General features: G+C 57.5%; 14 protein-coding genes across 14 annotated transcripts in view; all 14 read left to right on the top strand.

The window, feature by feature from the left end:
* Nucleotides 1–46: 46 nt before the first annotated feature.
* Nucleotides 47–1,438, top strand: DQ04_01341140 (pre-mRNA splicing factor ATP-dependent RNA helicase; the record flags this gene model as incomplete). The annotated part of the gene is made up of 1 exon (XM_009310596.1): nt 47–1,438. The coding sequence occupies one exon, from the start codon at nt 47–49 to the stop codon at nt 1,436–1,438; it is 1,392 nt and encodes a 463-aa protein (XP_009308871.1).
* A 474-nt stretch (nt 1,439–1,912) lies between these two features.
* Nucleotides 1,913–3,475, top strand: DQ04_01341130 (hypothetical protein; the record flags this gene model as incomplete). The annotated part of the gene is made up of 1 exon (XM_009310595.1): nt 1,913–3,475. The coding sequence occupies one exon, from the start codon at nt 1,913–1,915 to the stop codon at nt 3,473–3,475; it is 1,563 nt and encodes a 520-aa protein (XP_009308870.1).
* Nucleotides 3,476–3,649: 174 nt separating this feature from the next.
* On the top strand, nt 3,650–5,128 carry DQ04_01341120 (40S ribosomal protein S24e; the record flags this gene model as incomplete). Its single annotated transcript, XM_009310594.1, has 1 exon — nt 3,650–5,128. The coding sequence occupies one exon, from the start codon at nt 3,650–3,652 to the stop codon at nt 5,126–5,128; it is 1,479 nt and encodes a 492-aa protein (XP_009308869.1).
* A 253-nt stretch (nt 5,129–5,381) lies between these two features.
* On the top strand, nt 5,382–7,298 carry DQ04_01341110 (hypothetical protein; the record flags this gene model as incomplete). The annotated part of the gene is made up of 1 exon (XM_009310593.1): nt 5,382–7,298. The coding sequence occupies one exon, from the start codon at nt 5,382–5,384 to the stop codon at nt 7,296–7,298; it is 1,917 nt and encodes a 638-aa protein (XP_009308868.1).
* Nucleotides 7,299–7,707: 409 nt separating this feature from the next.
* DQ04_01341100 (hypothetical protein) lies at nt 7,708–11,907 on the top strand (the record flags this gene model as incomplete). The annotated part of the gene is made up of 1 exon (XM_009310592.1): nt 7,708–11,907. One exon carries the CDS (start codon nt 7,708–7,710, stop codon nt 11,905–11,907), a length of 4,200 nt encoding a protein of 1,399 aa, XP_009308867.1.
* Nucleotides 11,908–11,939: 32 nt separating this feature from the next.
* DQ04_01341090 (hypothetical protein) lies at nt 11,940–15,401 on the top strand (the record flags this gene model as incomplete). The annotated part of the gene is made up of 1 exon (XM_009310591.1): nt 11,940–15,401. One exon carries the CDS (start codon nt 11,940–11,942, stop codon nt 15,399–15,401), a length of 3,462 nt encoding a protein of 1,153 aa, XP_009308866.1.
* Nucleotides 15,402–15,934: 533 nt separating this feature from the next.
* Nucleotides 15,935–17,074, top strand: DQ04_01341080 (meiotic recombination protein spo11; the record flags this gene model as incomplete). Its single annotated transcript, XM_009310590.1, has 1 exon — nt 15,935–17,074. The coding sequence occupies one exon, from the start codon at nt 15,935–15,937 to the stop codon at nt 17,072–17,074; it is 1,140 nt and encodes a 379-aa protein (XP_009308865.1).
* A 511-nt stretch (nt 17,075–17,585) lies between these two features.
* DQ04_01341070 (hypothetical protein) lies at nt 17,586–18,323 on the top strand (the record flags this gene model as incomplete). The annotated part of the gene is made up of 1 exon (XM_009310589.1): nt 17,586–18,323. One exon carries the CDS (start codon nt 17,586–17,588, stop codon nt 18,321–18,323), a length of 738 nt encoding a protein of 245 aa, XP_009308864.1.
* Nucleotides 18,324–18,601: 278 nt separating this feature from the next.
* Nucleotides 18,602–18,886, top strand: DQ04_01341060 (hypothetical protein; the record flags this gene model as incomplete). Its single annotated transcript, XM_009310588.1, has 1 exon — nt 18,602–18,886. The coding sequence occupies one exon, from the start codon at nt 18,602–18,604 to the stop codon at nt 18,884–18,886; it is 285 nt and encodes a 94-aa protein (XP_009308863.1).
* A 125-nt stretch (nt 18,887–19,011) lies between these two features.
* Nucleotides 19,012–19,350, top strand: DQ04_01341050 (hypothetical protein; the record flags this gene model as incomplete). The annotated part of the gene is made up of 1 exon (XM_009310587.1): nt 19,012–19,350. One exon carries the CDS (start codon nt 19,012–19,014, stop codon nt 19,348–19,350), a length of 339 nt encoding a protein of 112 aa, XP_009308862.1.
* A 171-nt stretch (nt 19,351–19,521) lies between these two features.
* DQ04_01341040 (putative serine/threonine protein phosphatase type 5) lies at nt 19,522–22,017 on the top strand (the record flags this gene model as incomplete). Its single annotated transcript, XM_009310586.1, has 1 exon — nt 19,522–22,017. One exon carries the CDS (start codon nt 19,522–19,524, stop codon nt 22,015–22,017), a length of 2,496 nt encoding a protein of 831 aa, XP_009308861.1.
* A 265-nt stretch (nt 22,018–22,282) lies between these two features.
* On the top strand, nt 22,283–23,509 carry DQ04_01341030 (hypothetical protein; the record flags this gene model as incomplete). The annotated part of the gene is made up of 1 exon (XM_009310585.1): nt 22,283–23,509. The coding sequence occupies one exon, from the start codon at nt 22,283–22,285 to the stop codon at nt 23,507–23,509; it is 1,227 nt and encodes a 408-aa protein (XP_009308860.1).
* A 449-nt stretch (nt 23,510–23,958) lies between these two features.
* DQ04_01341020 (hypothetical protein) lies at nt 23,959–25,794 on the top strand (the record flags this gene model as incomplete). Its single annotated transcript, XM_009310584.1, has 1 exon — nt 23,959–25,794. One exon carries the CDS (start codon nt 23,959–23,961, stop codon nt 25,792–25,794), a length of 1,836 nt encoding a protein of 611 aa, XP_009308859.1.
* Nucleotides 25,795–26,478: 684 nt separating this feature from the next.
* The window catches only part of DQ04_01341010 (hypothetical protein), a gene marked incomplete at both ends in the record, with an annotated part of 1,209 nt that continues 67 nt past the window's right edge, over nt 26,479–27,620 (top strand). Inside the window, one exon of the mRNA XM_009310583.1 lies at nt 26,479–27,620. This exon is cut by the window's right edge and continues 67 nt beyond it. Within this exon, the coding sequence (XP_009308858.1) occupies nt 26,479–27,620 (1,142 nt within the window).

Here is a 27,620-nt window from a genome sequence, read left to right as displayed (position 1 = left end):
CGTGGAGCCGACGCCGGACTACCTCGACTGCGCGCTCAAGACGGTGATGAAGCTGCATCTCGAGGAGCCGCCGGGCGACGTGCTTGTGTTCCTCACTGGGCAGGAGGAGATCGAGCTCGGCGGCGAGCGGCTGTTCCGCTGGATGGAGCAGCTGCGTGCGCAGTGTGACGTGCCGGTGCCGGACATGCTCGTGCTGCCGCTCACCGCCTCGCTGCCGCAGGAGGTGCAGTCGCGCGTCTTTGAGCCGACGCCGCCGCGCTGCCGCAAGGTGGTGCTCGCCACCAACGTCGCCGAGACATCCATCACGATCAGCAACCTGTACTTCGTCGTTGATAGCGGCTACTGCAAGCAGAATGTCTTTGACCCTAAGACAGGGATGGAGCAGCTGCGCATCGTGCCCATCTCGCAGGCGCAGGCGCAGCAGCGGGCGGGACGTGCCGGCCGTATTGGACCCGGTAAGTGCTTCCGCATGTACACGGAGCCGCAGTTCCGCAGTGACATGGAACCGGCGACGGTGCCGGATATCCAGCGCTCGAATCTCTTCCATGTGGTGCTGCAGCTCAAGGCGATGGGCATCAATGATCTCTTTGCGCTCGATCTCATGGACCCGCCGCCGCGGGAGACGCTCGTGCTAGCGCTGCAGAAGCTGCGCTATCTCGAGGCGCTCGACGACGATGGCCTGCTGACGCCGCTTGGCGGCCGCATGGCCCAACTCCCCATCGACCCGTCGCAGAGCAAGACGCTGCTGACGGCCGTTGACTGGGGCTGCTGCGAGCCGGTGCTCACGATCGTGTCGATGCTTGCCGTGCAGAGGCGTGGCGTCTTTTACCGCCCACGCGACCGGCACGAGGCGGCGGACGCAGCGAAGCGGCAGTTCCACCAGCCGGAGGGTGACCAGATCACGCTGTTAGCGGTGTATGATGCCTGGGTGGCAAACGGGCTTAGTGAGGAGTGGTGCAAGCACAACTTCCTTAAGCACCGCATGCTTGTGGAGGCCCGCGACACGCGTGAGCAGCTAAGCGAGATGCTGCGCAAACGCCACGCATCGATTCCGCACCACAACGATGACGCATTGACGGAAGTACGGCGGGCTCTCACCGCCGGCTACTTCTTCAACGCCGCCAAGCGCATTACAGACGTTGCATACGCCACGTTGGCGGAGCGTCGCGAGGTGTACGTCCATCCCTCCTCCTGCCTGCGCGACGCACCAGCGAAGTACGTGCTCTTTAATGAGCTGCAGCTGACAAACCGGGAGTACATGCGGGAGCTGCTGGTGATTGAGCCGCAGTGGTTGGTGGAGCTCGCCCCGGCCTTCTACAGCAGGCCGCGCAAGGGCAAGCTGACAAAGGAGCAGAGGGCGGAGCGCCTCAACCCAATCCTTCGGGCATGGGAGAGCGGCAGCTCGTGGAGGATATCCAAACTGCGGCGCCGCAAGTAACCCCATTTTTCTTTTTTTTCCTGCCACGCACGACGGTGGCTTGCGCCACAAAGAGCAGAGCCACCAGCAGTGGTAGTGGTGGTGGTGGTGGTACGGTTTGGTCGCTACGACTGCTACTGCCACTCCTGCGGTGGAGGGACGGTGGAGGGGGAAGGGACAAGTGGAATGCGGCTTCTAAGTCTTCTGCTTTCCTGTTTCTTCCTTGTTTATCTCGCCCCTCCCCTCCTTTTCTCTTTGCGGCTGTGTGGTGCGTGACGTGTCCTGCGTCACCGACACTTCGTCTGTGTCTCTCATTCTCTCTTTTTGCTCTCTGCATTTCCCGAGCGAGAAGCCTTTGCCCCCTCAGCCCGAGAGCCGGAAGCGGAGCAAGCAAGCATACAAGCAAGCAAGCAAGGAAGCACCGCCGAAAGCGGGAGAAGCCAGGGACGCTGTGAAAGCAACAGTAGAAACAGGCGTCGGCGGCGGCGGTCTGCGATGTTCTTCGTGTTCCCCTTCGCCGTCTACCCGCGGCAGAAGGAGGAGCGTTTCTTCAAGGGGTTGTACCAGCTGGGCAACGTCCTCCACGTCGTCAGCCTCGTGGTGGTGGTGACAGAGTTCTACGTGCGCCTGGTGACAAGCCTCCCCGACTACTTCACCAACACGAACGTTACCGTGGCGTCGGGGATGGAGATTGTGATGCGCAACTGTCAGTACGAGGGGTCGCTGCAGATCGGTGGGGTGCACGCCACCACAGTGGTGACCGGCGACTCGCTCGCCGCCCCGCTCATGGTGGTAGCGCAGCACATCCTCGCCATCATCGTCGTGCAATTCCTGGCAATACTAAACGACGCGTTCAGCTTAGCGAATTACTCGGCTGGAAATAGGCACTTGCGCGTGCTTGGCGTGCACGTGCCACTGTACCACATCACCACGACGTTATCCTTCATCCTCTGCATCTCCCTCATCGTGCTCGTGTGGATCATATACCCGTCGCGGCACTTTTACGCCGACGCACTACGCGACTGCGCGAGAGAGCTAGAACAGAGCAATGTAACCGCGCTGTATGAGGCGGAGTACGACGAGTACAACATCTTCTTGACACCCATCGAGTGGTCCTTTGGCGCCGCTGTTGCGAACCTCATCTTCTACGTGGCGGGCGCATTAGTGCTGACGGTGAAGTCGCACGACTCCGCAATGTTGCTCCTGTCGGAGTCCAACGTGCCGTGGGAGAGCCGCGGCTTCATGTGCGCAACTGACAAGGCGGCGCTGCGCATCCACACAACCGCGCGCGACGCTATTCTGGCGGAGGCACGTGAGGCGATTGCGCACGGCCAGAAGGTGCGTATTGCGCGCACCTACGCGCTCATGACGGAGGCCGACTACGAGGCGCAGGTGGAGGAGATGCGGCTGCGCTTCGCCGAGCGGGTGAAGGAGGAACACTATGAGCAGATGCGCACGCACTTTGAGCGTGAGTCCGACCTCGAGGAGGGGGGCCTGCTGTGGCGCCGCCACCCGCCACCGCCGCCACCACCACCGCCGGCGGCTGCGGCAACACCAATGAGGCAGCAGGCCGATCAGTTCTTTGAAACCAAACGGTCAGGTCGCAGCGGCGACGACGGGACATTCAATGAATTGTTCAACGAGCGTGAGTACGGTGAGCGCATGTGGGACGAGTACTACGACGACGATGACGACGACAAACACAACAACACGTACGTCGTGGAGGCGGACGAGGGCGGCGAGCTTGCGGAGGTGCCGCCAATAGAGGCTGCCCGCCAGCACCGGCAGCACCGGCGACGACGCCACCACCACCGCCACCAGAACACAGGCGTCGACGATGTATCTGGCGAGCCTGACGAGGCGGTGCTGCACCAGGCCGAGGCACCGTACGAGCTGCAGGGAGTGGACGCCGATGCGTTGGGGGATGACGACGGACATCCGGGTCGGCGGCACCACCGCCGCCACCGCCACCGTAGCCGCACAAACACCGAGGGAGACGGCGAGATGGATGGGCAGATAAACATGCCGTCACCGCTTGAGGAGGCCGACGAGATGTAGAGTCATGCATATGACCAGTTTTCCCCCCCCCTGTTTCGCGGCAATTCTTTCGGCGCCGTGTAGATCAATTCATCATTGTTTTTGCTGTTGTTGTGATTTTTTGTTGCCTCTGTGCGCTGTTCACGAGCGAGGTGGGCCGCTGACGCTGCGCTATGTGCATAGGTTGTGACACGCATGTATCACTTCCGCTTTCCCCCATTTCTGTTCCTCTATGCCGCTGCTGCTGCTGGCGGAAGTGCGTGCTGTGGAAAGGCAAAGGGAAACCCGAGGCCGCGCATGCTGCCGTCGATCAGCCAGTGTTTCCCTGACCCGCTCACCGGTCAGTGGCCGGCCACGCACCACCCGGTTCTGTGTGAGTGCCGCCAGCTCTACGTGCTCGTCTCTGTCTGCTGCTGTGTTCCGTCAACGCACCTGCTCGTGTTGCACGACGGCATGGGCAACAGCACCGTTACGTCCATGCCTAAAGGGCCGACGTACCTGGAGCTGCGCCTCAGCGAGAACACGCGACGCGACGCGCTCTGCGGGTTTCTCATGCGGGCCGAGTCGGCGTCGGTTGCGTCAGTACCGAGCGGCTTCGCGGAGGACCACGTCCAAGTGACGGTCGTGTGCCTCCAAGGGCTCGCCGCCGCGTCGCCGCGCGTAATGTCGGTCCTCATGGACGTGCTGGTGTTCGGTCTCGTGCGCGTCGGAAACGCAGTGAAGCGGGTGCCATCGCTGCGCATCGTCGCCTTCTGCGACGCGCGCGCGTACGCGTCGGTGCTCCCAGAGTATGTCCGCAGCGCGTTTTCGCTCTCGACGTACATGTCAGGGCTCGCGATGGAAAGTGCCGCGGTGATCCAGTTGGCCGACACACACAGCTCCAACGTTGTGAACAAGCGGCACATGCTGGAGGTGATGCTGTGCGCCGACGGTGAGGAGCTCCTCGACACCGTCACGCTCTCTGGTGAGGTGGCGCGGTATTTGCGGCATCTGCTCGTTGTGCTGCGCGGCTCGATGTTGACGCACAGCGCGCCGGGCAGCAGCATCACCGCACGAGTGCCGCGCATGCTTCGGCTGCTGAAAGTTGCCGCGCTACTCTTCGCTCCGCCGGCCCGCCCGCGTGCCGGGAGGTCGCACTTGTCACTCCGCCCCCCGTCGCCGACGTACCACCACTCACATGACGCTGCGCCCATCATGAGCTTCGCGCACGTCGTGGTCTCGCCGGCGCACGTGATGTGCCTGCTCTGCCCGATGGTGGCGCACCTCTTCACGATTGGCCGCGAGATGGCCGCGCTTACGCGGGGCAAAAGCAACAGCAGCAACGGCGGTGCTGGCGGTGCTGGCGGCGGCGGCGGTGGTGGTGGTGGTGGTGGCGGTGATGCTACGAAGAACAGTGTGTGGCTGTCGGGCTACGGGGCGGCGGCGGAGGTGGAGGATGAAGGAAGCGACACGCGGGGAGTAGTTGCGTTGTGGGACGCCAAAGCGGTGCGGTGGATGTCGCGGGTGGGTATATTTGGCGATAGAACTGTTGGTGTGAACGATGCAACTCGGGCTGGCTTGTCGACAACGAGAGATTTGGTGCGGGAGGTCTCGGAGGATGCGCTTTCGTACCCTGAGTGTCGCGAGCTGATCCGCGCAACGGTGTCGCGGCATAGCGCCCCGCCCATCGGTTGAGGAGGTGTGTGATGTGTGTTTCTCTCCGCGAGAGAAAGAGAGAGAGAGAGAGACAGAGTGTGCATCTGCCGGCGCTGATATTGTCGTGCAATCTGCTGCTGCTGCTGATACTGCTACTTGAGAAGCAATGGTTCCTGGGTCTGTTTTGCAACCCTGACTCTTTCTACTCTGCGTGCGCCCCTCTTTTCCCACCCCCTCTCTCTCTCTATGGACACAAACATACACAATAAGCCAGGAGAAGATCGTGTACCTGATGTACTCCCCGTGCGAGGCCGTGTACGGCTATGACAGAACACACATCAAGCGAATGACACCACTGGAGTACATGCGGGAGAAGGACACCCCTGCCGCTCGTTATTCAGCGCGGGAAGGTGACGGTGGCGGACTTCTGCGCTCACGAGACCCCAACGTGCAGTTCTACTCCAAGTACCCTGTGTACGACCGCTCTGGGCGTGAGCTCTGTGTGCTGTACCAGATGCTGGAGATGGAGGTGCAGCAGGAACTCCGACGTGTCGAGCGGGGTGGCGACGCCACACGCATTTCTGGCGTGCGCCTCAGCGCTGAGATCACGCTGGACGATACGCCTGACGAAGCATTGAGAGTGCCACAGCAGGAACAACCCCAACCGCATAAGCAGGAGTCTGCCGGTGCGTATTATCTGAACCATTTCGTTCCTGCGCCACTAGTAGGTGAGGATGACGACGTCGACGTGTCTGCGTCGACCCACCGGATCTCTAGCATGATGGTGCCGTCTCCAAATTATGTGGGCGCTGTCGCCCAGGCTCCACGCGCGTCGAGTTTTTCCATCTATCGTGAGAGTGGTCTCAACCCCTGCATGAAGCTGCCTGAGCCGCAAGAGGGAAATCAACAGCATCAACAGCAAAGGTCAGATGTCATATCAGATGGCAGTCATTCTACCTTTGTCTCGCAGCGTCTTCTTCGCGGAGACGGCAATGCACACACCTTTTACCCACCGCCGCCGCCGCAGCGCAGCAGCACTGCGTCCCCAAAGCGTTTAGGTGACATTGACGGTGAAACTGATAATGACAATGAAGAGGATAACGAGAATGTTTACACCACAGAGGTGGGTCTCGAAACGACCTCGGGGCCGGAGCAGTTGCGGTTCACGACGGTGCGCCCATCAGAGCTGCGTACGACAAAGCAGCTATTTGTCCCTGGTCGCACGACGACCACGCGCCGCACCATTAAGCACGCCAGCCCGATCCCAAGCCAGGTATACGGCATCCACAGCCAGACAATACCAGCTGCTCTCGTGGCGCCTCTCGTTTCCGCCAACTTGGAAGCCATCTGTTGCAGCAGTGATTTCTGGAGCATCGACGAGCTCACACCGCAGCTGCGTCCTGGCATAACCGTGACGCTCTGCGGCGACCGCTACCATGTCCTCCGCTATCACGATTCCTCCGATGTTTACGAGGCGTACACAGAAACAGAGACACAGCTGAATGCCTCTGAACAGGTGCTGCTGTATCGCTGGAGCGTGCGTGCGGTGCAACACGGGGTGAATGAGGCCCACCGAGCAGCGCTAGGCTTGTCCCTCACTTCTTCTGCTCTGCGTGTCGCTGGGTACCGGTACCGTGACGGCGGCTTGACGGCCATCACTTTACCAATGGGGTATCGTGCGGTGCCGCTCTCCACTGTGCCACTCTCAGCCGGCTCCTTCCCTACGTGTGTGAAACTCCTGCTGCGGATGCTTTCCGATCTCGTGGTGAAGCGCACCATTCACGGCAATTTAAGAGCGATGAATCACATCTTTTTGGCCCTTCGGCGTGGGGACGTTGGCGTGGACATGCCCGCTGCCGTGTTGGTTCCGGTGCACTGGGAGAGACTTGTGGATTTTAGCATGTTTGTGGACCGCAACGCCGGACGCACTATTCCCATGTCCCACGATGATGACGGGAGTCGTAAAGGTGAGCGCGTGTTCCACGGCCAAGATGTGTCAACAGTGGTAACCATGCTTCTTGAGAATGAGCTCGCCGAACACCTGCGGCCCGATCAACTTGCCGAGGCTCAGCGTCTTATGATGTTGACGACAGAGCCCACGCAGGTTGCCAATTACTTGATCCAGTTGAAGAACACAATGACGGCCATCCCGTCTGACATGGCATCGCTCCAGCAGGACTATGAGGTGTCGCTACAGAGTTTCTGCTAAACAGAGAGTCGGGATGACGATGATGAGGAGCAGAAGAAGAAGGCACATAGATTTTGAATGATAAACACGTACAAACCGAAGGAGAGGTGAGTCTGTTTCTGTCTCTTTCTATCTTCTCCTGGGTGTGTTTGTGGTGTTTCCTACAAGTCACAATTTCCTATTTTGTGTTTAGACGCCTAGAGGCTGTGTGCTTAGATCAGATTATGCCGAGGACGAAGTATGAGTAGTATGACGCCGATTTTTTCGCTTGTTTTACCGAGAGGCTTTTTTCCCCTCTTTTCCCTTTCCCCCCGAAATGCAAATAAAAATAATAATATCCGATGTGCGGTACTGCGCGTCAATGACACTTTGGGTCTTTCTTCTTTGNCTTTGAAATCGAGTGTGAGAATAGGGCTCTGTATAAGAAACGATGATGAATACATCGCTGGTGCTGGTGAAACCCCACGCATGCCGAGAGAGATTCCTTGACGCCGCGCGTGACCACTTTGACTACTACGGTATTCGCGTGGAGGACATGTTGGTGCTTACCGGTCCCCAAGTTCGTCGTGGGGCATATGTAGAGCGTCACTACGGCTCAGTGGCTGCCCTTTCTTCATGCCCGTGGGAGGACTTGGCCGCATTCGTGTCGGAGGAAACTGCATCGCTTTTTTTTGCGGCTTTTGGTGAGCTGTGGGAGACTGTAATGGAGGAGCGACGTGTGCTAACGCCAGAGGACGCCATGACCATTCTCGGTCTCACGCAGAAGGAGCTGGATGAGCAGTGGTGGGCGTCCAAGTCGCGCGCCCGGCTTGAGCACGGCCTCTATGTATCCTACTTCAAGAAGGTAAACATGTACGTGATTAATGGCTTCTACCCGAGGCTGCTGGAGTCCTTCACCGCGCCGGAGAGCCAGACATGCATCCTCATCGTGTCGTGGCCGGAGTCAAAGTATACCTGGAAGCGCTTCCGGCTGGAGGTCCTCGGCGCGGCGGACCCCAGCGAGGCGGAGCCCACGTCTCTCCGCCGACTGCTGTACGAGAATTGGGCGGCGTATGGGCTCAGTGAGCAACCGAGCCTCATGAACAATGGACTTGAATGTGCGAGCGGACCACTCGAGGCTTTGGCGCTTCGTTTCGTGTGGATGCACCGGCGTGCCACGGAGGACGACTTTGGTCGCGCTCTGTTGCAGGAGGGTGTACCGTTGACTTTCGTGGAGAAATTAGCAAAGAACCCCACCATGTCGTATGAGGGCGAAAACCGATCAGTGTTTGAGCTGCTGGAGAACATGCAGAGTAGCGAGGTGTTGCACCACGCAGCAGTTCTATACGCCACGGAAAAACAGAAAAGTACAGTGAACACCTCCAATGGTGTGTGCGAAACCCTTGCGATTTCACGTACGGCAGACTGGACAATTGTACTGGACGACGAGGATGCTGAGGAGCGACGGAACAGGGCTTTGGTGTTTGTGAAGCCACACGCTAACACGCCTGAAACACGGGCGCTCGTGGAGGAGCGACTGATGCAGGTGAATGGAATGCAGGTTGTCAGCCAGCGCCATGTCCTTGGTAGCGAGATTACCTCACGGCAAGTGATGGACAAGCACTACAGGACAATATCACGCTACGCTGTGAAGGTGTCACCAGCATCTATTAATGTCAGCAAGCACCGCAGGAGCATTTTTAAGGAAACGTTTGGTGTCTCGTGGAAAGAGGCGGTGCGTTGCGGCCGCGTGTGGAATGCTGAGACCGCCATGCACGTCCTTGGAGAGATATCCGCCGACGAGCTCTATGGGATGTGGGGCGCGTGCACCAAAACCGTGAAGCTCACCACCGGGGCGTACGTGGCGCACTTCTGCAATGAGGGTGTGTTTGTGATTAACGGGTTCTACCCATACTTGCGCGACACATACGGCGCACCCGACGCAAGGGTGTCCTGCTACGTCCTCTCATGGCCGGAGTCATGCTTGACGTGGCGCGCTTTCCGTGAAGAACTTATCGGCACCACGAACCCCGGTAATGCAGACCCAAGTAGTCTGCGCGGGCTCATACGCGACCGCTGGCGTGATTTGGGGCTGCAGCACCCGCCCACCACCACAGACAACGGTGTTCACGCGTCGGCAGGGCCACTTGAAGCGGTACTGGAGCGCCACCTGTGGACCTGCGCACCCCTTTCCCACGATCCCCTCACACTGCGGCTGCAGGAATGCGGCTTGACAGGGGCACTTTTGTATCATTGGGGGTCAAACCCGGAGGTGGTGTTGCGCGATGGAAAACGATCCGGCTGCGTCTTTGACTTGCTTGAGAACATGCAGACCTCGGAGATGGTGGACGTCATGCGTGAGGCAGAGCAACAGGCACTGACGACATGCATTGAGACACCATTGAATCGTGCAGTTGTGATCATCAGGCCATTTGCGGTAAATGAGCGTACGATTGAAACAGTGAAACAAACTCTCAGTGCTGTGGATGTACATGTGACGCGGGAAGTTTCCCTCTTCAGCAACCGTGTGGTGGAACGCTACCTTGGCAGTGCACCATTCCTTGCTGTGGAGCGGTTCGCCAACTTTAAGCCTGATGCTCTGCTCAGTGATGTGAGTTCGTCCATCAAGAACAAATTCCAAGAATTGTTTCACAGCCCTTGGGATTATTGCCTAGAAGAGGGGAAGCTTCTCGGAGCCACCGATGCATGTGAGAAGTTGAATCTGACACCAACAGAGCTGCTGCAGTTGTGTGAGACGTCCAACCAGAAGAAACTTGGTCCTGCCTGCTATGCTGCCTCATTGATGTCGCATGACGTTTTTGTTGTTAATGGATTCGTCCCCTTCGTCCGTGAGAGCTACGGAAAGCCAGGTAGCCGTGTGCACGTGCTGGAGGTGGAGTGGAAGGAGAGCGCATGGACATGGCACGATTTTTGTGAAGTACTAATTGGCGACATCGCCGATCCCTCTGCTGCCGCACACGGCAGCCTGCAGCGCACATTGGCGGAGGAGTGGACGGACTTTGAGCTGCGGCAGCGGCCGTTGTCACACACGACTGCCCCGTTATATGCGTCGCAGGGCCCACTGGAGGCCGCCGCTGACCGTGAGAGGTGGCTTTGCGCGGAGATAGCGGAGGACCTGTTCGTGCAGCATTTACTACTCGATGGTGTGCCACTGTCGCTGCTCCTCCGTTACGTGCGGGACGAGTACTACGAAGACCAACCAGAAGAGCCGCAGTCGCCGAGGCAGCAACAAATACAACAGCTACGGATGTCCGGTGGCTTTGCGCCTGTATACACGCGGAGTGCGCTCTCGCAGCACCAACAGAGCAGCGAGGTTGTGCGTCGACTCAAGACCCTCACCTCGCGCCACATGCGGGCGATGAAGATGAACTACGCTTTCCTTTGGGTGAAGCCGCATGCCTGCACCACAGAGGTGGCGGAGTGGATCCCCACCGCATTGGAGGACCACCGCATTGAAGTGGTTTCCTCCGGCCAGATCCCAATGGAGGAGGTGGTTGAGAAGTTGCTTGTGGACCAGCAGTACAACGCTCTCTACCGCAACGCCATGGCGCGCAGCGTCGGTGAGCTGCCCATTACGATAAAACAAATGGTGGAGTTTGAGCGCACCTTCGGCATCACATGGACAACGGCGGTGAGTTTGCACATGATCATTAACGCAGCGCAGGCGGTGGAGCGGTTGGGTATTCTGAAGCTACTAGAAGCGTGGGACGGCGCGCCGCGTAAGGTGTGTCTATCGCCCACCCTGTACGTGGCCTATCTCGAAGAGGAGGGCCTCTTCGTCATCAACGGCTTCTACCCATATCTGCGTTCCCGCATGTACACTGGTGCCCGCATCTACTGGTATGTCGTGTCCTGGGACGGGGAGATTATGACGTGGGACGAGTTTCAGAACTACGTCATTGGCAGTGATACCCCAGCGATGGCGGCGGAGGCATCGCTGCGGCATGCGCTTTCGCTATCGTGGGAGGCGCTGGGTCTGCAGCGACCACCGGACGGCATTGACAACGGCTTCCACGCCTCTGCCTCGCCGATTGAGGGACTTGCTGACCGCGTGGCGTGGCTCGGCATGAACGTGGAGAACGATGTTTTTGGCCGGCTGCTCATTCAGGGCGGAGTGGGTGCGGAGTACCTGCGCTCTCTCCTGCTTAACCCGCTGGTGCGTCACCGTGACGAGCCCATTGATGCGGCGAGCGACGTCTTTGATAAGCTCTGCACCGAGAATCCGCTCCTGATTGCACAGCTCATTGGTCTTGAGGCATCCGGTGGGATGCGCGTCATTCCCCAGCGCCCAAGCAGCGGTGGAGCGCTTCCGTCCTCGCCTTCCCATCTTGCGACGCCTGCAGCTGCGCAGGGGGCAGGTGACGCGACCAACACGCCGCCGGCGGCGGCGGCGGCGGCAACAGCAGCGACAGGAGCAGAAGCAGCGACAACGGCAGGTGAACAGGAGTTAAGTGGGGATGTAAGTGTGGATGCTGCCAANCAAGCAGCGGTGGAGCGCTTCCGTCCTCGCCTTCCCATCTTGCGACGCCTGCAGCTGCGCAGGGGGCAGGTGACGCGACCAACACGCCGGCGGCGGCAACAGCAGCGACAGGAGCAGAAGCAGCGACAACGGCAGGTGAACAGGAGTTAAGTGGGGATGTAAGTGTGGATGCTGCCAAGTCCATGACGCGGAACTACGCCTTTGTACTGATGAATCCCAAATGTATGCGTGGCGAGGGTGAAGAACAGGTTGCGGCCTACGTGACAGATTTCTTGCAGCGCCACAAGATACGCGTGGAGGCGGGGGGTACCGTGCGGGGTATCGCGGCGACCTTGCGCCACATGGCCGACGAGCTTCAGGCGGAGGTGTTCAAGTACGCCGTTAAGCAGACGCCGTCTCAGTACGTCATCGACACGGACGCCATGACGGAGTTTTTCAACGTCTTTGGGGAGCTGTGGGACACGCGAAGGATCCGCAATGCTGTGGAGTACGCCATAGAGTTTAACCTTTCGGCGTCGCGTCTCAAGGAGACTTGGGACGCGTGTACACCACGTAAACGGATAGCGCCGTCTCTCTACATTGGGAAGGTGCCAGACCGCAACGTGTACCTCGTCAACGGCTTTGCTCTACACAGCGCAGAGGCATTCAACATGTCCGACACCGTGAAGAGGTACTTCTTGGTCTCCTGGGACAACACAGATGGCGACTACGCGCACTACCTGCAGCACGTCATTGGGGACCCGTACGTGGAGGTGGCGGAGCCCGGCAGTCTGCAGCGTGTATTGCTCGACGAGTGGAGGATGGCTGGTCTGCAGTGTCCACCCGACCCCTTCGAGGGGGCCGTCATAACATCAACCAGCGCCCTGGAGGCGATGCAGCAGCGGCAGTTGTGGATGTCGCTGGGCTTATCGCACGACGCTGTTGGTCGTTTTGCGATGCAGCAGTTAGGCGTCTCACCGTATGTGCTGCGATGGGCTCTTGGGAACCCACGTTCGGCATGCGGCGACGGCCGCTACCTCTTCGACACGGTGCGAGGGAAGGGCTCGGCGGCGGTGCTGCGGCTCATCATCGCCGAGGACGCGCGGCACCGCGCTGCTCCGCCTCGCAATTCTGCCTTTGTGCTTGTCAAGAGCCATGCATTGTGTCGGCCGTTCGCAGCGACAATTGAGACGGTGTTCGCGCGCGCGCATGTGCGCATTGACGAGGAGGGTGACTTGAGCGGCGCTATCGTGAAGGGTCGTGGCCTCGTGCACCATCTCTACGCCACTGCCTCGCGCTACGCTGTGCGTGACGTCGCAACGATTCGCCTCACCAAAGAGGAGCGTGACTCGGTGCGGCGGCAACTTGGCATCGCCTGGGAGCAGCTTGTCGACAGCGGCGTTGTCGTCAATGCGTACCAGGCGCTGGAGGTGCTGGGTGGTGTCACGCCGCTGCACTTGTACGACCGTTGGCGTGCGTCGAAGCGGCTGCTGACTATCCGCCCCGATCTTGTCATTGCGGAGCTGGAGGAGCGCGGTATCTTTGTTGTAAATGGCTTCTTCCCCGAGCTGAAGCAGTCCCTCGAGGCCGCCAACGTGTTGCTGCATTGGTACGTCGTGTCTTGGGAGGAGGCGGGCATGAATTGGCCCGCGTTCCTCACGCATGTCATCGGCGACGAGTTCCCAATGTCGGCGCAGCCGCAAAGCATACGCGGGCAGCTGTTTCAGCGCTGGCAGGAGTACGGTCTCACCACAGAGCCTGATATGCTGCGCAATGGGCTTCACGTGAGCGAAGGCGCACTGCAGGCAATGCGGGAGCGCACGAAATGCCTCCACTATGCACTGCCGGAGGACTACCTCGGTGATGTGATGCTGCGCCACGGCGTCCCGGAGCGAGTTCTGCGTGTGTGGCTCGAGAACCCCGATGTCACATCGGGCGGAGTCGAGGCCGGTGTCTTTGAGCACCTGCGTCACTGTGACACGTCGCGTCTGCTGGTTCTGCTGACAGCGCTCACAGATGAGCTGAACCAAGAGACGGGCGGGGATGCAGCACGCATTCCAGTGGAGGAGGGTAAGCCGCATGATACGCTCCACACAACCGACAGCGACAACGACGACAAGGACACATCGTTGCAGCATCAGGGGGAACATCAACAATCGGAGAGAGGCGTTGTGCCCCACCAGAGGGGAGGTACGGCGCCCGAGACGGAATCTACACTATTGCACCAAAATACTGCCATGATCCTCGTAAAGCCGCATGCTTCTGATAACCTCAAAGTTTTGGCATTGCTGGAAGAGATCCTCGCGGCGAATCATATACGAGTGAGACAAGAGATCCGCAAGCAGAGCTACCCCCGACTAGTGGACAAGCATCTTTCTTCAGCCATGTACTATGCGACGCACAATTACCTCCACAATTACCCGGAGGTGACGGAGGAGGGAAGGGTACAGTTCTACGAGGCTTTTAATGAACAGTGGGAGTACGCCGTGTCGTCGAGGCGTGTGCTGGGCGCCTTTGACGCCCTCAACCGCTTCTCCATGACACCGTCACAGCTCTACGTGAAGTGGTCGCTGCCGCAACAACAACATGTGCAGCTAGCCTACGACATGGAGGTGATGAAGTTCCACGCGGAGGGTGTCTACGTTGTCAACGCACTCTTCCCCTTTGAGCGTGAGCGCATGCTCCAGGCGGGGCCGGGGATGCGGGACATCCACTGCTACGTGGTGAGCTGGGACCAGCGCAAGTGCAGCTGGCACCAGTTCCTGCAGGATGTGATTGGTGACGTGGACCCTGCTAACTCCACTGAAACGTCATTGCGCGGTCGGCTGTACAGCGGGTGGGAGGAGGTAGCGCTCCCGTCGCGGCCCAACCGAGTCGACAACATTGTTCTCGCGAGTGGCGGCCCGCTGCAGGCCTTTATGGAACGCGAGTTGTGGTGCGGCACCGGCGACTTGGCGCCTGACCCACTCGTCCGCGCCCTTTCTCTCCTCGACCACGACCCCACAGAGCTGCTTGAGTGGAAGGAGAACCCGCTGGTGCGCTACACAGGCGGTACGCCTGGCGGTGACTGGGTGACTAGCCGCATGTTTAGCATAACATACGAGCTCGATACAAAGGAGTTTGTCGACCTCATCAGCGAGCACGAGGGATTCTTCGTGCCCATCTCGCCCCCGTGCGAGGTGGAGGAGGCACAGGAGCAACTTGAGGAGGAGCAGCAGGCGAGACGCGAGAGGATTGCCGGGGGGAGGGTCGGCGACAGATATGTGCTCCAGGGCGACAGTGTAGACAGCACTGCCGCGCGCAGTGGGACGTCGTGCGAGTGGGTTCGTGCGGCGCTGCTGAGCCTCGGCGAGGAGGACGTGACACGGCTCTGGTCGTACTACGGCGGTCGCACCGGCGGCGACAGCGGGGGCACGAACAGCGAGAGCGGGGATGTGTTGACGCCTCCTGTTGCTGCTGCTGCTGCTGCCTCTGCCCCGGCGAGCATGACGGGGTCCATTGATGGCGAGGCCTTCCGCAGGGACATTGAGGCGCTGGATTTCTACGGGCTGCCGCTCGCGAGGGGGACAGTGAAGAAACTCTTCGAGGGCATGGTGCATCGCGGGGACGGCCGCACCACTTACGAGGAGTTCCGCAGAGTTCTGGCGGTCCTGCAGCAGATGTAAACAAGATGAAGACAAAAAAAAAGATTTGCATGTGCAGGCCGAAGAGAGAGAGAGAGAAAGAGAGAGAGAGAGAGAGTATAAAAGTCCTTTTTTTTCTTTCTTTTTCGACTTCTCGTTGAAACGGATGAAGTCTTTTTCCGTTTTTTTTTTTGCTAATTTGACTTCACAGCAAAAGCTCATTACATGTTGAACTGGGCGAAGACTACAATAATAACGCTTCTCACACCGCCACTTGCAGCAATGGGGGGGCGGCGCGGACCCCGAGAGCCGTGGACCGCCCACCTGTTCATGGAATCACATCCATATGTAGCATACAACGTACTACGAGTCTCTGCGTGAGAGAAAAAGATTATACAAAGAAAAGACAAAAGGAAGCGGGAGGGATGATGCAGACTTCCCGCGGAGGAATGAAACAACCGGCGCGGTACGAGTCGATCCCTGAATTGATGACCCGTCTACATCTCACCCCCTCCATTTCTCAACATGCTTAGCTGACAGCAGCAGACACAAGAAAAAGAAATATATCTATATGTATGCTCAGCGACGAGGAGATAGTGGGCGCGGCAGAGGCCGTTGTGCACGCGTACCTCACCTCTTTGTTTAAAGTAGCCGATGTTGTTCATACAAACGCCTCGTCACAGTCGAGCGATGGCCTCGGCGCCGCATTTTTCGTCACAGAACAAGCACCACCGAGGCTCCGCGAAGGCAACAAGGGTACAGCTGAAAAGAAGATGGGTACGTTGCGGCGAGACGCGCAAACCCTCTACGTGCTCGCTTGTGTTGTGGAGATGGTGCGGGAGGGACTGACATGTACAGAGCGTGATGTGTACTATCGGGACACGCTGCTTTTCCCAAATGGACAACGCGATACTCATTGCAGCATTAAGCGTCTCTGCCGCTGGATGGATTGCGCTCGCCCTCTCTCTCCTCTCGCCATGCCGCACAGTGCGGATGACGCCAGCATATGTGTTGCGCGGCCGCGCCGTTTCACACGCGAGGGCATTCGCATTGGTGCCAGTGGCAAAAGTATTCTCATTGGCCATTTGGCATTTGACGTTCCTCAAAGCTCAGGTGGATGTAGCGATACGCCACGCGAGGCGCAGGTGGTCGCGGGTGCCACTGGATCCCCGGCGCTTCTTGTGGAGATTGACGCCATGCGCCAACCCGCTGGGGTCCTCGTAAACACAACCATTGGCCTGCATGCTTGCCATTTTCGCAGCACAGCGGGGGGTGGCGGTGTGCCGTCCGCAGTCGTCATTGTGGAGAAAGAGAGCACTCTACATGCACTAGTGGGGTCGCTGAACAGTGGTGAGCCGCTGCACCGCTGCGCCCTGTTGTGCAGCAAGGGGTACCCGTGCCGGGCGTCGCGCGCGTTTCTTCACCGTCTCCACCGCGAGCTGCCGGCACTGCCGCTCTTCGTGCTTGTGGACGGAGACCCGCATGGTCTGCGCATCGCCCTCACGTTCATGGGGCTCTTTGGTGACAGCGAAGGCGCCGCATCGTCGCGCCGCTGCCGCCGCCGCCGCCGCCGCGACGGTTGGGTGGGGCAATTCCCACCGTTGCTTCCCGCCCGCTGGCTCGGTGTGCGGCCCTCCGCTCTTCCCCACCGGTCGGGCGGGCGGGCGCCGCTGACACTGCCAGACCGGCGGGNAGGTGACGCAGCGGATTCGTGAGACTCTCGCGCTTCTCTGCGGCGGCGATGACAACGACAAGGACAATGCAGCTCTTATTTGCGACTCCCTCAGCGAGATGCTGCGCGAGGCGGAGTGGATGGAGAGGATGTCGGTAAAGTGCGCCCTGCAGTCTTGGCCGGATGGCCCGCGGCATCTTCTTGGCAAGTTGCCTTAGCGGTGGGTCAGTGGGTATTTTTTTTATATTTGATTATGGCTTATATATATATTCTGTTTTGTTGTGTTTGGGAGTTTTCACATCGGTGAGGTGCGTGCGACAGAGGGGCTTGCTCCTAAAATGTGTATCTGCTCCACCCGTGAGGGATGTGCGGTGCGGATGTGGTGCGATCTCTGTTTGGGTAAATGTGCGAGTGGGCGAGTGGACTTGTGTATGTGGTCATGTGCGTCTCGGGAGCGTTATTCCTGCTGCTCTGCTCGTCTGCCTTGTTGCCACCAAGAAGGGGTGCTCGAAAGCGCGCATTTCGACTATCGCAAAGGGTATTTGAGCGGCGGTATGTCGCACGGGTACTCCAAATATGCTGCTGGTACCAACACCGGCCCTCTCTACGCCCAGACGAGCGGCACTGCATACGCGCGCAGCGACACGCCGTCGTCGTTCCGTATTCCGCCGCGGGGAATGTCGTCCCTCGGTAGCGAACTCGGCGCAAGTACCGAGCGCATCACCCAACGCATCGCCGAGACGCGGGAGTGGCTTCATCAAATGCAGAAGGAGGTGCGGCGATCACGGCGCAGACAGCGGGTAGAGGAAAAGAGCGCATCTCTGGTGTGCTCTGTCCTGCGTGCGAGCAGCGCCATATTGACGGGAATGGCAGCGCGTCAACACGCGTCGAGTGGTGGACCGCCCTACCGCTTCCGTTACGCGCTCGAATCATTCCTAGACGGAACACCATTCCTAACCCCACAGGCGCTGTGCCGCTACAACACAGCCGTCGCCGAGATGCTGAGCGACGAGCACTTAGAGCTGTTGCGCCGTTACGTCTTCGACTACGACGAGGCGGCCTTCGCAGACCTTCTGTACGCCGACGAGGTGGTGCCGGACGCTCAGCACCGCGGGCCGCACGGCGCCGACACGCGCGTGCTTGAAGCGGTGCGGAGCTTCAATGAGCGGGCGCGCCGGGCGCTGGAGCGACTCTTCGTGGCGCCCGGCGGCCTCGTAGACGCCACAATGCGGGCAGCACTGCTTGTGCCTGTCGTCGCCGACGAGGGGGACGAAGACTACGACGAGGCCTGACTGTGCCCAATCCAAAGAGATGTTTAAATATATGTAGCGTTGTTTTCCTTTTTCCCTTTTCCTGGGCGTGGAGAGACTGAACATGAAAAATGAAACCAAAAGAAACGAAGCTCAAAGTGCTGCGCATATTGGGGCTTCTTTGTTGTGTTTTTGTTCGCTGCCTGCTGGCTTCTCCATACGCCTCTCTTCTTCGCTCGCCGTAGGAAGAAACATTGAGTATTACGTCTTTGTGCGTACGTTAACAAAACATCTGATTTGCTTTGGGTGCCAACGTGACCATGCGGCTGCGCGCAATTGTGGCTTTTGTAACCGTGTTGTTCTTGGCGTTGCTGTGTGGCGCCCCGACAGTAAGCGCGGAGCTTGACTGCGGCTACTGCCGCTCAAGGGGCTATTCATACCTGTGCAGTGCTCCACTCAGCGACGCGGCGTCGTGCTTCAGCAACTCGGGTGAGGTGCGGTGTAATGGTGGCACGTGTACGTGCTGCCGGAAAACAGCGGCGTCGGGGTGCGCAGCTTGCGATGAAGACAATGACGATGCCGAGATTATTGGGGAAGATATCTAGAGTAATTTGCATGCGGAAACGCACTATCATGATAAGGGGATGTCAAATAGCTTGCTTGAGGGGGTGATGCAAGTGGTGGTGGGGGGGAGGGGGTATATCTTGCTATTCCCAGGGTGGTGCTGGTGATGCTGATTGATGCCACTGGGCTCTTGGAGTCGGGACGACGTCCCATGCTTGAGTTTCTTCTTTTCCTCTTTTATGGGGCAAATAAGGACGTTTTAGAAGGGTTGATGAATCCCGCGACACAACCCAATGCGCAGCGTGTGACATTGTCGGCGCAGCAGATCACCGATGCTGACGGTGTGGACCGCCGCTTCACAGAGGTTGTGCGCGCCTCTTTCCTTGAGGAGCACAGCATCGAGCTGGCGAGCAGTGGCGGCGCTGCGGATTGGAACTGCGCGCTTCACAGGAGGAGGCGCCATGTTGCTGGTGAAAGTGGTAGTGGTAGTGGTGATGGTGTATGAAGTTGCGGGGGAAGGGTGTAACGGTCACTGTCTGTGTGTGTGTCTGTGTGTGCGCTTTCTTCTTTTCTGCTCTGAGGGGTGAGAAAAAGCGGTCTGGCTATGCACCCCCCCCTTTTCTATAACGTGTTGAAACCTAAAATAGACAACAGGGCGAACAATTACGCACAAGTCATGTCAACAAACCAGCACGAGGGCATGGCACCGTCGCGGCAGGAGGTGGAAGAGTGGCTTGAGCGCATCGACGAAATTACGGCGTCCGTCGAGGAGATACTGAATGAGGATCCAATGGAGGCGGCACAGAGACGGCAAGAGCGGGAGGCCCTACGCCGTGAAAATGAAGCGAAGGAAAACCGCGAGAAAGTAAAGATGCGCTACGATCCACGGTACTACACCCGCTTTGAGAATGATGAGGTCATTGATAAGCTGCTGAAAGAGGTTGACCAAGAGGGCGGCAAGCGCCTAGGGGCTTGTAATGACACGTCCTGTTACAGCAGAGCGGAGCGGGTGTCTTTGGAGGAGACACTTCGGCTGAAGGAAGAGGCAGCGAGGGCCGTTAAGGCAGCCGAATGGGAAAAGGCACACGAGCTCTACACAACTGCGATCACCCTCAATACAGTGGATGAAGTACTTCAGCGCACGCTTCGAAACAACCGTGCCCTTGTGCAGCTAAAGCTGAAGCACTACCTCGACGCTGTGGATGACACGAGTTATGTGCTACAGGGGGAGCCAAGAAACATGAAGGCGCTGCTTCGGCGCTCGACAGCGCTGAGACACCTGCATCGCCCCGTAGATGCGCTGAAGGATGCCGAGACAGCGCTACAGAGGGAACCAACTAGCAAGGAGGCTGTGGAGCTTGCACACTGGCTTCTACGGGCAAAGAAAGAGCACGGCACGTGCGCCGTATTCCAGCACCATCACCCGGAAGAGGCAAAACGTTTGAAGGATGCTGTTGGCGCATTGACCACCGCTGTAGCGGTATTGCGCGAGGCTCACGCCAAGCACACCGACGAAAACCATGGGGAAGGTGAGGCTGAACAAGACAATGAGAATGTGGCGTTGGTGCAGGCCGCTGAGAATGTGCGCCTCTGCCTTATGGTGATTCAGTCCTTTCATTGCGGTGCTGCCATGCTGTTCGTCCTCTTCAACGGTATGCCACCACTGACGGAGCTCGTCTGTGCACTTCTTTGTAACGGAGGAAAGGGACTTTTTGGTTCTGTGGGCGATGACACAGGAGTACGAATGTCGACGAGTAGAATGGTATTTGTTGTCTCTGCTCGCCTTCTAGCTCTTATTCTCCTCGGAAGTGAGACAGGCGCTGACGAATTGGAGCTTTCCACTGTTACGGATCTCTCGGTGAATTTAGCTGAAGCACTGGCGTCTGCCATAAAGCAGGAATCTGCGGTGAATCGTGAGGGCGCTGCAAAGGCCTTGACAATCGCCATTCTGCAATTGTTGGAGGGTCTGGCAGTGCGTTTCCCAGTTCAAGTGCACACGCATTGCGGTGCGGCGATAATGATGGCATGGGATGCAATGTCCAAACGACAACCTGATCCATCACTGCTTTTTGTTTACTGCGGTGTCTTGGAGGCACTACTCAAGGAGCCGAGCGTTACAGTGGCTTTCACAGAGGTGGCCCGAGGGCGTTTGCCACACGTCGTCAAGATGGCCCTCACGACGGGACCGGAGCAGTTGCAAGAAGCCGGCCTCTCCTTGGCGGTGCGTGCATCATATGCCAGCAGAGATTGGGCCAAGGCAATGAGCTCCTTGGATTTCAACCGCCTTCTGGTGGCTTTGCTGCCACCGCCTCAGAAGGGTTGTGGTAATTCGTTGTCACCACGCACAGAGGAGGGTCTATATGCTTTGGTGTATAACCTCTTCCTGCAGTCGGAGTCGCGGTCTCAGTACGTGGAACAGTGGCGGTTCGCAACGGATCCAGCCTGCAGAGGCGAGCCCTCCTTTGCGTTGCGTACATGGCGGTCGCTATGCGATCGAGTCCTCTCAAACGGAGCGTCAACGGGGGGTATAACTGCTCGTTCAAAAATGATGGGGGTTATTTCCAAGTTCTTCCCGCACGATGAGTCTCTTCGAGTTGCAATGTTGGAGGGGGAGGAGACACTGTGGTCGATACTGGAAGCAGCGATTGCATCACTCGAAGAAGCCTCCTCCAACGCCGTCTCTGACGCAGCGTCAAATGACACTGACAGAGTGTCAAGTGAGGCTGTCTACATGGAACTTGTGGAGCATGTGACAACCTGTCTTGCCTCTTTTTATTCTCGGGGCCTCCTACCAAAGGAAAAAGGCCTTGCGTCTCGGAACCGCATTGCCGTCTTGCTACGCATTATTCGCTGCGCGGGGGACCAGCACATGGTTGCGTTGGGGAATGCGGCGCTGCTGGGATCCCTCGTTCCCCCCACTGGTTGCGATCACTGGGAGGCGCTTCAGGGTGTCAAGGTGCTTTTGGAGGGCCTGCGGGGTGTGCGCGAGGCCATATTCGCATTAGAGCATGACGGCAAGAAGGGCACTGCGCGGTGGACCCACGCCCAGGCTGCACAGAAGAACCTCGCGATAGCGCTCTCGAGGTGCTGCGCGGAGGAGTCGCAGCGGGAGCGCCTGCGTGAGTTGAAGGGTTTCGAGACGCTCCATGCTGTTCTTGAGCAGGTGCTGTGACGTGTCGCGGCGGCGTGTGGCCCCCTCTTTCTTGTGTGCCAGCTGCGTGTAACACGTAGATGTATTCCTGAACGTGGTGGAGAGGTCAGTGCGTGTGACGTACTCGCCATTTTGATTCTCCACCCGCGGCGTCATGGATATGTTTTTCCCTGCTTTCTTTTTTGGATATGCGCAACGATACAAAACAACAACAACGAAGAAAACACATACACAGATAAGAAGAAACAGTAAATCATCAACGATAAGGACATAAATCCCCGACAAAATGCCTATCAAGACGGAAACCATTGAGTCATATCGGCGGTTTTACCACGACCAGCTGATGGGCGACTGTATCCCATTTTGGATGCAGTCAGATCTTATTGACCGGGTGAACGGGGGGTATATTACCTCTGTGGACAAAACTGGCCGCTGCTACAACAGCGACAAGTCGGTGTGGTTTCAGGGAAGGTGCCTGTGGACTTTCTCTGCTTTGATCAACCGTTATGGAATGCATGATGAGTGGCTGGAGGCCGCGAAATTGGGGAAAGACTTCCTAGAGAAGCACTGCACTGACGCCGATGGCCGGATGTTCTTTACTGTGACGGCGGACGGAAAACCGCTGAGGAAACGTCGGTACATGTACTCTGAGAGCTTCTACGTTGTTGCCATGGCGGAGTATGGTCTTGCAGCCGGGGACAAGGAGGCGATACGGAAGGCCGAGGAGCGATATGAGCTTATGCTGAAGCTTTTCCGCACACCAGAGGCTGATCCGTTCAAGATCACGCCCAAGGGGTACGCAGAAACCCGGAGTGACCGAGTGTCCGCAGTTCCAATGGTACTGGTGAGCTGCGCTCAGTTGCTGCGCCGCTGCAACCCGGCGAAGGCGGAGTACTACTCGAAGATTACCAGAGAGATGGTTGACATCATTATCAAGTACCACTACAAACCCGAGTGCCGCTGCGTACTGGAGTGCGTTGCTCCTGATGGAGGCCGGATTGACACACCGGCCGGGCGATGCATCAATCCAGGTCACTCTATTGAGAATGCATGGTTCCTGATGAATGAGGCGGTATACTCAAACGATAAGGAGCTGCTTGAGAAGGCATTAAACATTCTGAATTGGTCATTGGAGTGGGGTTGGGACGAAACGTTTGGTGGCATTCTGTACTTTGTGGATGTGGACAAACGACCCTGTGAGCAGTTGGAGTGGGACATGAAGCTATGGTGGGTGCACAATGAGGCGCTAATTGCCACGCTGATGGCTTATGGTATCACAAAGGACGAGAAATACTTCAAGTGGTTTGAGCGTCTCCACTTATACTCATTCGGTCACTTTGCTGACAAGGAGCACGGTGAGTGGTACGGCTATCTGCACCGCGATGGTACTGTGTCACACACGCAGAAGGGGTCATTGTGGAAGGGGCCGTTCCATCACCCACGTTGCTTGATGAACTGCGAGGCCCTTCTGCAGAAGCTCGCAGAGGGCAAGGAGATTGCTCCCATCCTGTAGGGGAGCCCTTGATGCACATGCTGCATTTTATCCTGGGTTGTGTTGGGTGACATTCTACCATAAACGGTCGCCCATAGCTCTTGTTTTACAGCATCAAAACATCTATTTTTGTATTTGACTTTCGCCTTCTACAGTTGTAATGTGTAGAGGCCCAAAACGAAACATGACGTCAGTTTGCGAAGGAGCTGCGCTAAAAGAAAAACAAAAAAAAGGGGGGGGGGAAATGCGGTTGTAAAGGGAACGGAAGAAAAAAAACAGCAACCGGCACCAAAAAGGCAATTTAAACTTGGTGTTATTTTTACGCTAGCGATGAAATTCACCCTGCCAACATCACATAGGCATTGCAGGAGGTCTGGCCTGATGTCTTGCTTCTCTTAAACACTGGAGCTGCTATAAAACCGTCTCGCCCCTTCTCCCCCTGCTGTTCTCAAAGATTTTAATAGTATCTAATGATGCGAAGGGTACATCATAACATATTTAGCCAGACAGCGGCTGTGGAGCGACGCAAAGCTTTGGGCCTTCCTCCTGTTGATGAGATGCAGCGGTTTCGCCTGCTTGTGTGCTGCATGTTTTGCAGCATCTGCACGTCGCTCGTGTACGCATTCGACCTTTTCACAACGGACTTTGCAAACCGCTTCCACCTAAGCGTCGGCGACCAGTCGACGATCAGCACTGTAGGTCTCGTGTTCTGCTACTTCACGTTGCCGTACGGCTTCTTGTACGACTATGCCGGCCCCTTCCCCTTGATTGTGGTATGTTTTTTTACCGGAGGGCTTGGTGCGCTTTTGCTTGCTCTGACGTTCGACGGTGTCATTGAGGGGAATGTGCTGAACTTGTCTATTTTCTACGCTCTTCTGAACACTTGCAGCGGCCTCATTGATGTCGCGTATATTGTGACGCTGGCGGAGACGTTTCCTCGCAACCGTGGGCCCGTCATTGCGCTTGCGAAAGTGATGACCAGTCTTGGAAGCTCGGTGCTGTCCTCACTCAGCGTGAACATCTTCAACGAGAATATTGCCGGCTTTATTTACTTCATTATGGCGCTCGCAATCGTCGTGTGTGCCGTGGCGTCCTTCATGATAGTGCTTCCGCCGTACTTCATCAACGGCTGGCGGCGCCGTGGGAAGACGCCGGAGCAGATTGCCGCTCTGGAGGCGCTGAAGCCTGCGTACTACCGCAAGTTCGTCCCCGTCCGCCGTCTCGGTGTAGGCTACGCTGTCGTGGGTGTACTGTTGGTGTTCTTCACCGTCGAGACGCCTGTGGTAAGCTACACGGAGGTGTCGCGTGGGTGGTCGATTGCGCTTGGCGTAATCACAATTGCACTTGTGTTGTGCTTCTTCTTTATGATGCTGCCTCTCCGGTGGTTAGGGGGCGTGGACGACGACGACAGCGACAACAGCTTTGACCGTGAATTCATGGAGGGCACCGACATGAGGCAGATGGGCTGCAAGGGCTGCGAGGATTTGGGCGCGATGGGGTCTGTCATGCCGGCAAGCGCCCCTGACAATGATCTGGTGGCCCTGGGTGACGAAGGTGCTTGGGATGCGGACGCTGACATAGAGTCCCTGCAGGACCCGCGCTATGGCGGGAGCCTGTCGGACAACTTGAAGCGACCGGACATATACTTGCTCTTCGTTACATTCGTGTGCCAAAGCGCACTTGGTGTTATCGTCATGTACAATGCGAGCACCATTTCTGTGGCGGTGGCTGGACACGAACGCAGTTTACAAACCTCGGCACTGTACACTGCCTTCCTTGGTGTTGGCAGCAGCCTAGGCCGGATTGGTATGGGAATGTTCGAGGCCTTTGTGCAGCAGCAGGCCCCGGACAACCGCCGCTACTTGGTGACGCTTGCGTTACCCGTTTCACCATTCCTTGCTTTTGTTGCAGGCATCTTGCTGCTGACTCTCCCTGGTGAGATCATTTTACTCCCGTACATCATTGTGTACTTTGAAGAAGGTGTGTTTGCTGCCATGTGTGCTCTGATCTTCCCATGCCTGTACGAGGGCAACCACGGCGTGTATTACAACATCGGCTTCTTGACGTCGGTGGTGTCTGTGATTGGATTCAACCGCTTCCTCTTTGGTTTCACGGTGGACGCGAAGCATGACAGTCTGGGCTTTGGACCGGATGAGGAGTGCACTGTGCCTGAGTGCGTGCGTCTTCCGATCATTGTCGCCACATGCGTTGCTGCCGTGGCCACTGTCTTTTCTGTCATTGTGCACATCCGCTATAGCAGGTTTGTTCGCAGAATTCGCGAAGGTCGTGCTACAGGCAGTGGATAGGTTGACGTTGTGGTGGTAGAAATGCGAGGCCCGAGTTATTGATGGTTAATGCCGGCGAGTATGTTGCGGATTACCACTAACGAGAGACGACTAAGGTTTTTTTTGTCAATTTTTTCCTTTAGTGGCTTTCCGCTGGTGTCGTGTTGCGTAAATGAAAACGAAATGTGCACGCGCCGAAGAACGGATGCCCATTTACTGTTGTACTGTTGTTTCACTCTGGCATATTCTTTGCTTTATATATATATATATATATATATAAGGTGCGAAGACGTGTGTTGGAAATAAACTAAAACCGTTTTTCCTGCTCTTTTTTTTCGAGTGTGTAAGTGTATGCTTCTACCCGTGTCACAGTTTGTCACGCAACCCTCTGTGACGATTGAAGCCTTACGCCCTCCTCTGAAGTCGTGTTGCCGTTGAGTGTGTACTATATCGGAAACACACGTGTGTGTGTGTGTGCCTCCGTGTGTACATGAGAGAAGCCAGCAGTCACGAATTGGGTCTCGTTGCATTTCTGGAACCATAAAACAAAAGAAGGAATGAGTGACTGTTGTGACTGACCTGGAGTTCCTGTGCTGTTGATTGTTTCCACGGTGAATTCCGCAGCGGCAGCCGTCTTGTGACTTTCTTCTGTGTAGCATTCTCCGTTAAATAACTCTTGTCTAGGGGCTGTAGTGCGTGGCGAATATGAGGCGCGTGCTTTCTGCTCTGTTGCTGGGCCTTTCCCCAGTGGTGGAGTTCAGTTCGCCCCGCAGTGCGAGGCGGATCACCATGAGGCTTTGTCGATCGACGAAAACACCGAGCCCTGGAGAGGCCAACGGCCGCCGTACCCGAAGCGTTTCTGGTGGGGAACAGCAAGTTGCTCAACAGCAACGGGTAACATCATCAGGCTCACACATCTCATCGAGTGACACGGGATTGTATGGATCTTCAGACTTGCCTCCACATCTGTTGGTGGTTGCTGCTAAAACGCGTAGCGCTCTAGAGGAGGCCGCGAGGAAATTCCTTAGATGCGAGCGTCGTCATTTGTACGCCATCCACCGTCCCTCTCCGATCGGCGGTACCTCACTAGTGACCTCCCCCGAAGAGTACGTCTCTGTCATTGAGAAGCTCAGCGCGTGTGGAATGGGAAGGCATGCGAAAAGTGTCTACTTGGTACTGACAGAGCTGTTGGCGAAGCCTCTGCATCCCTCGCAGGCGGGAATGGCGTGGGACCTGCAGAGTGATGCAATGAATGAGTTACAGGCGCGGGCCCTGGCGTTGGTGATGTCTGGCCTCGAGGGCTCTGACGCCTTGGCATTTGCACAGAGCTGCCTTCTGATGCTTCCTCCGAACATCTGCCCAGGTTCGTCTGATGCATGTGAACTACTTCTTCACACATTTCGGCAGCAGCTGCGAGGCAGCTGCTGCAAAGCTTCTGGAGCGGAAGGAGTGGGCGTTGGAAATGCAAACGGTGAACGAAGCCTGATGATGTCGCCCCCTGTTGTGGGAGCCGTGGCGGCAGCTTTGATTCGATGTGACACAGGTGTGACAAAGCAGGAGGCAGTGGAGCTTTTGCAACTGGCTTCCCTCGCCCGCCTGCGTGGCATGCATGTGTTTGACGAGGACACCGCCGAAAAGTGTGCAGAATCAGCCGCTATCATCGGAGACGCGGAAACAGTCACACGAATCATTTTTGTGTTGTACCGTTCTCGCGGCATGCTGAGTCAGTTGGTGCGTCCTCCGAAGCTGGAAGACAAAAGTGCTGACAGTGGCGGTTCTCTGTGGAGGCGTTTTGCTGGCGGTATGGGTCTACTAGGGCCACTGAGGACGGGTGCTGAGAGCGGCGC

The sequence above is a fragment of the Trypanosoma grayi genome (genome assembly GCF_000691245.1).
Source record: "Trypanosoma grayi strain ANR4 Tgr_134_V1, whole genome shotgun sequence".
Classification (NCBI taxonomy): domain Eukaryota; phylum Euglenozoa; class Kinetoplastea; order Trypanosomatida; family Trypanosomatidae; genus Trypanosoma; species Trypanosoma grayi.
The sequence above is the reverse complement of the archived record's forward strand: the minus strand, read 5'-3'. Positions and strand labels throughout refer to the sequence as shown.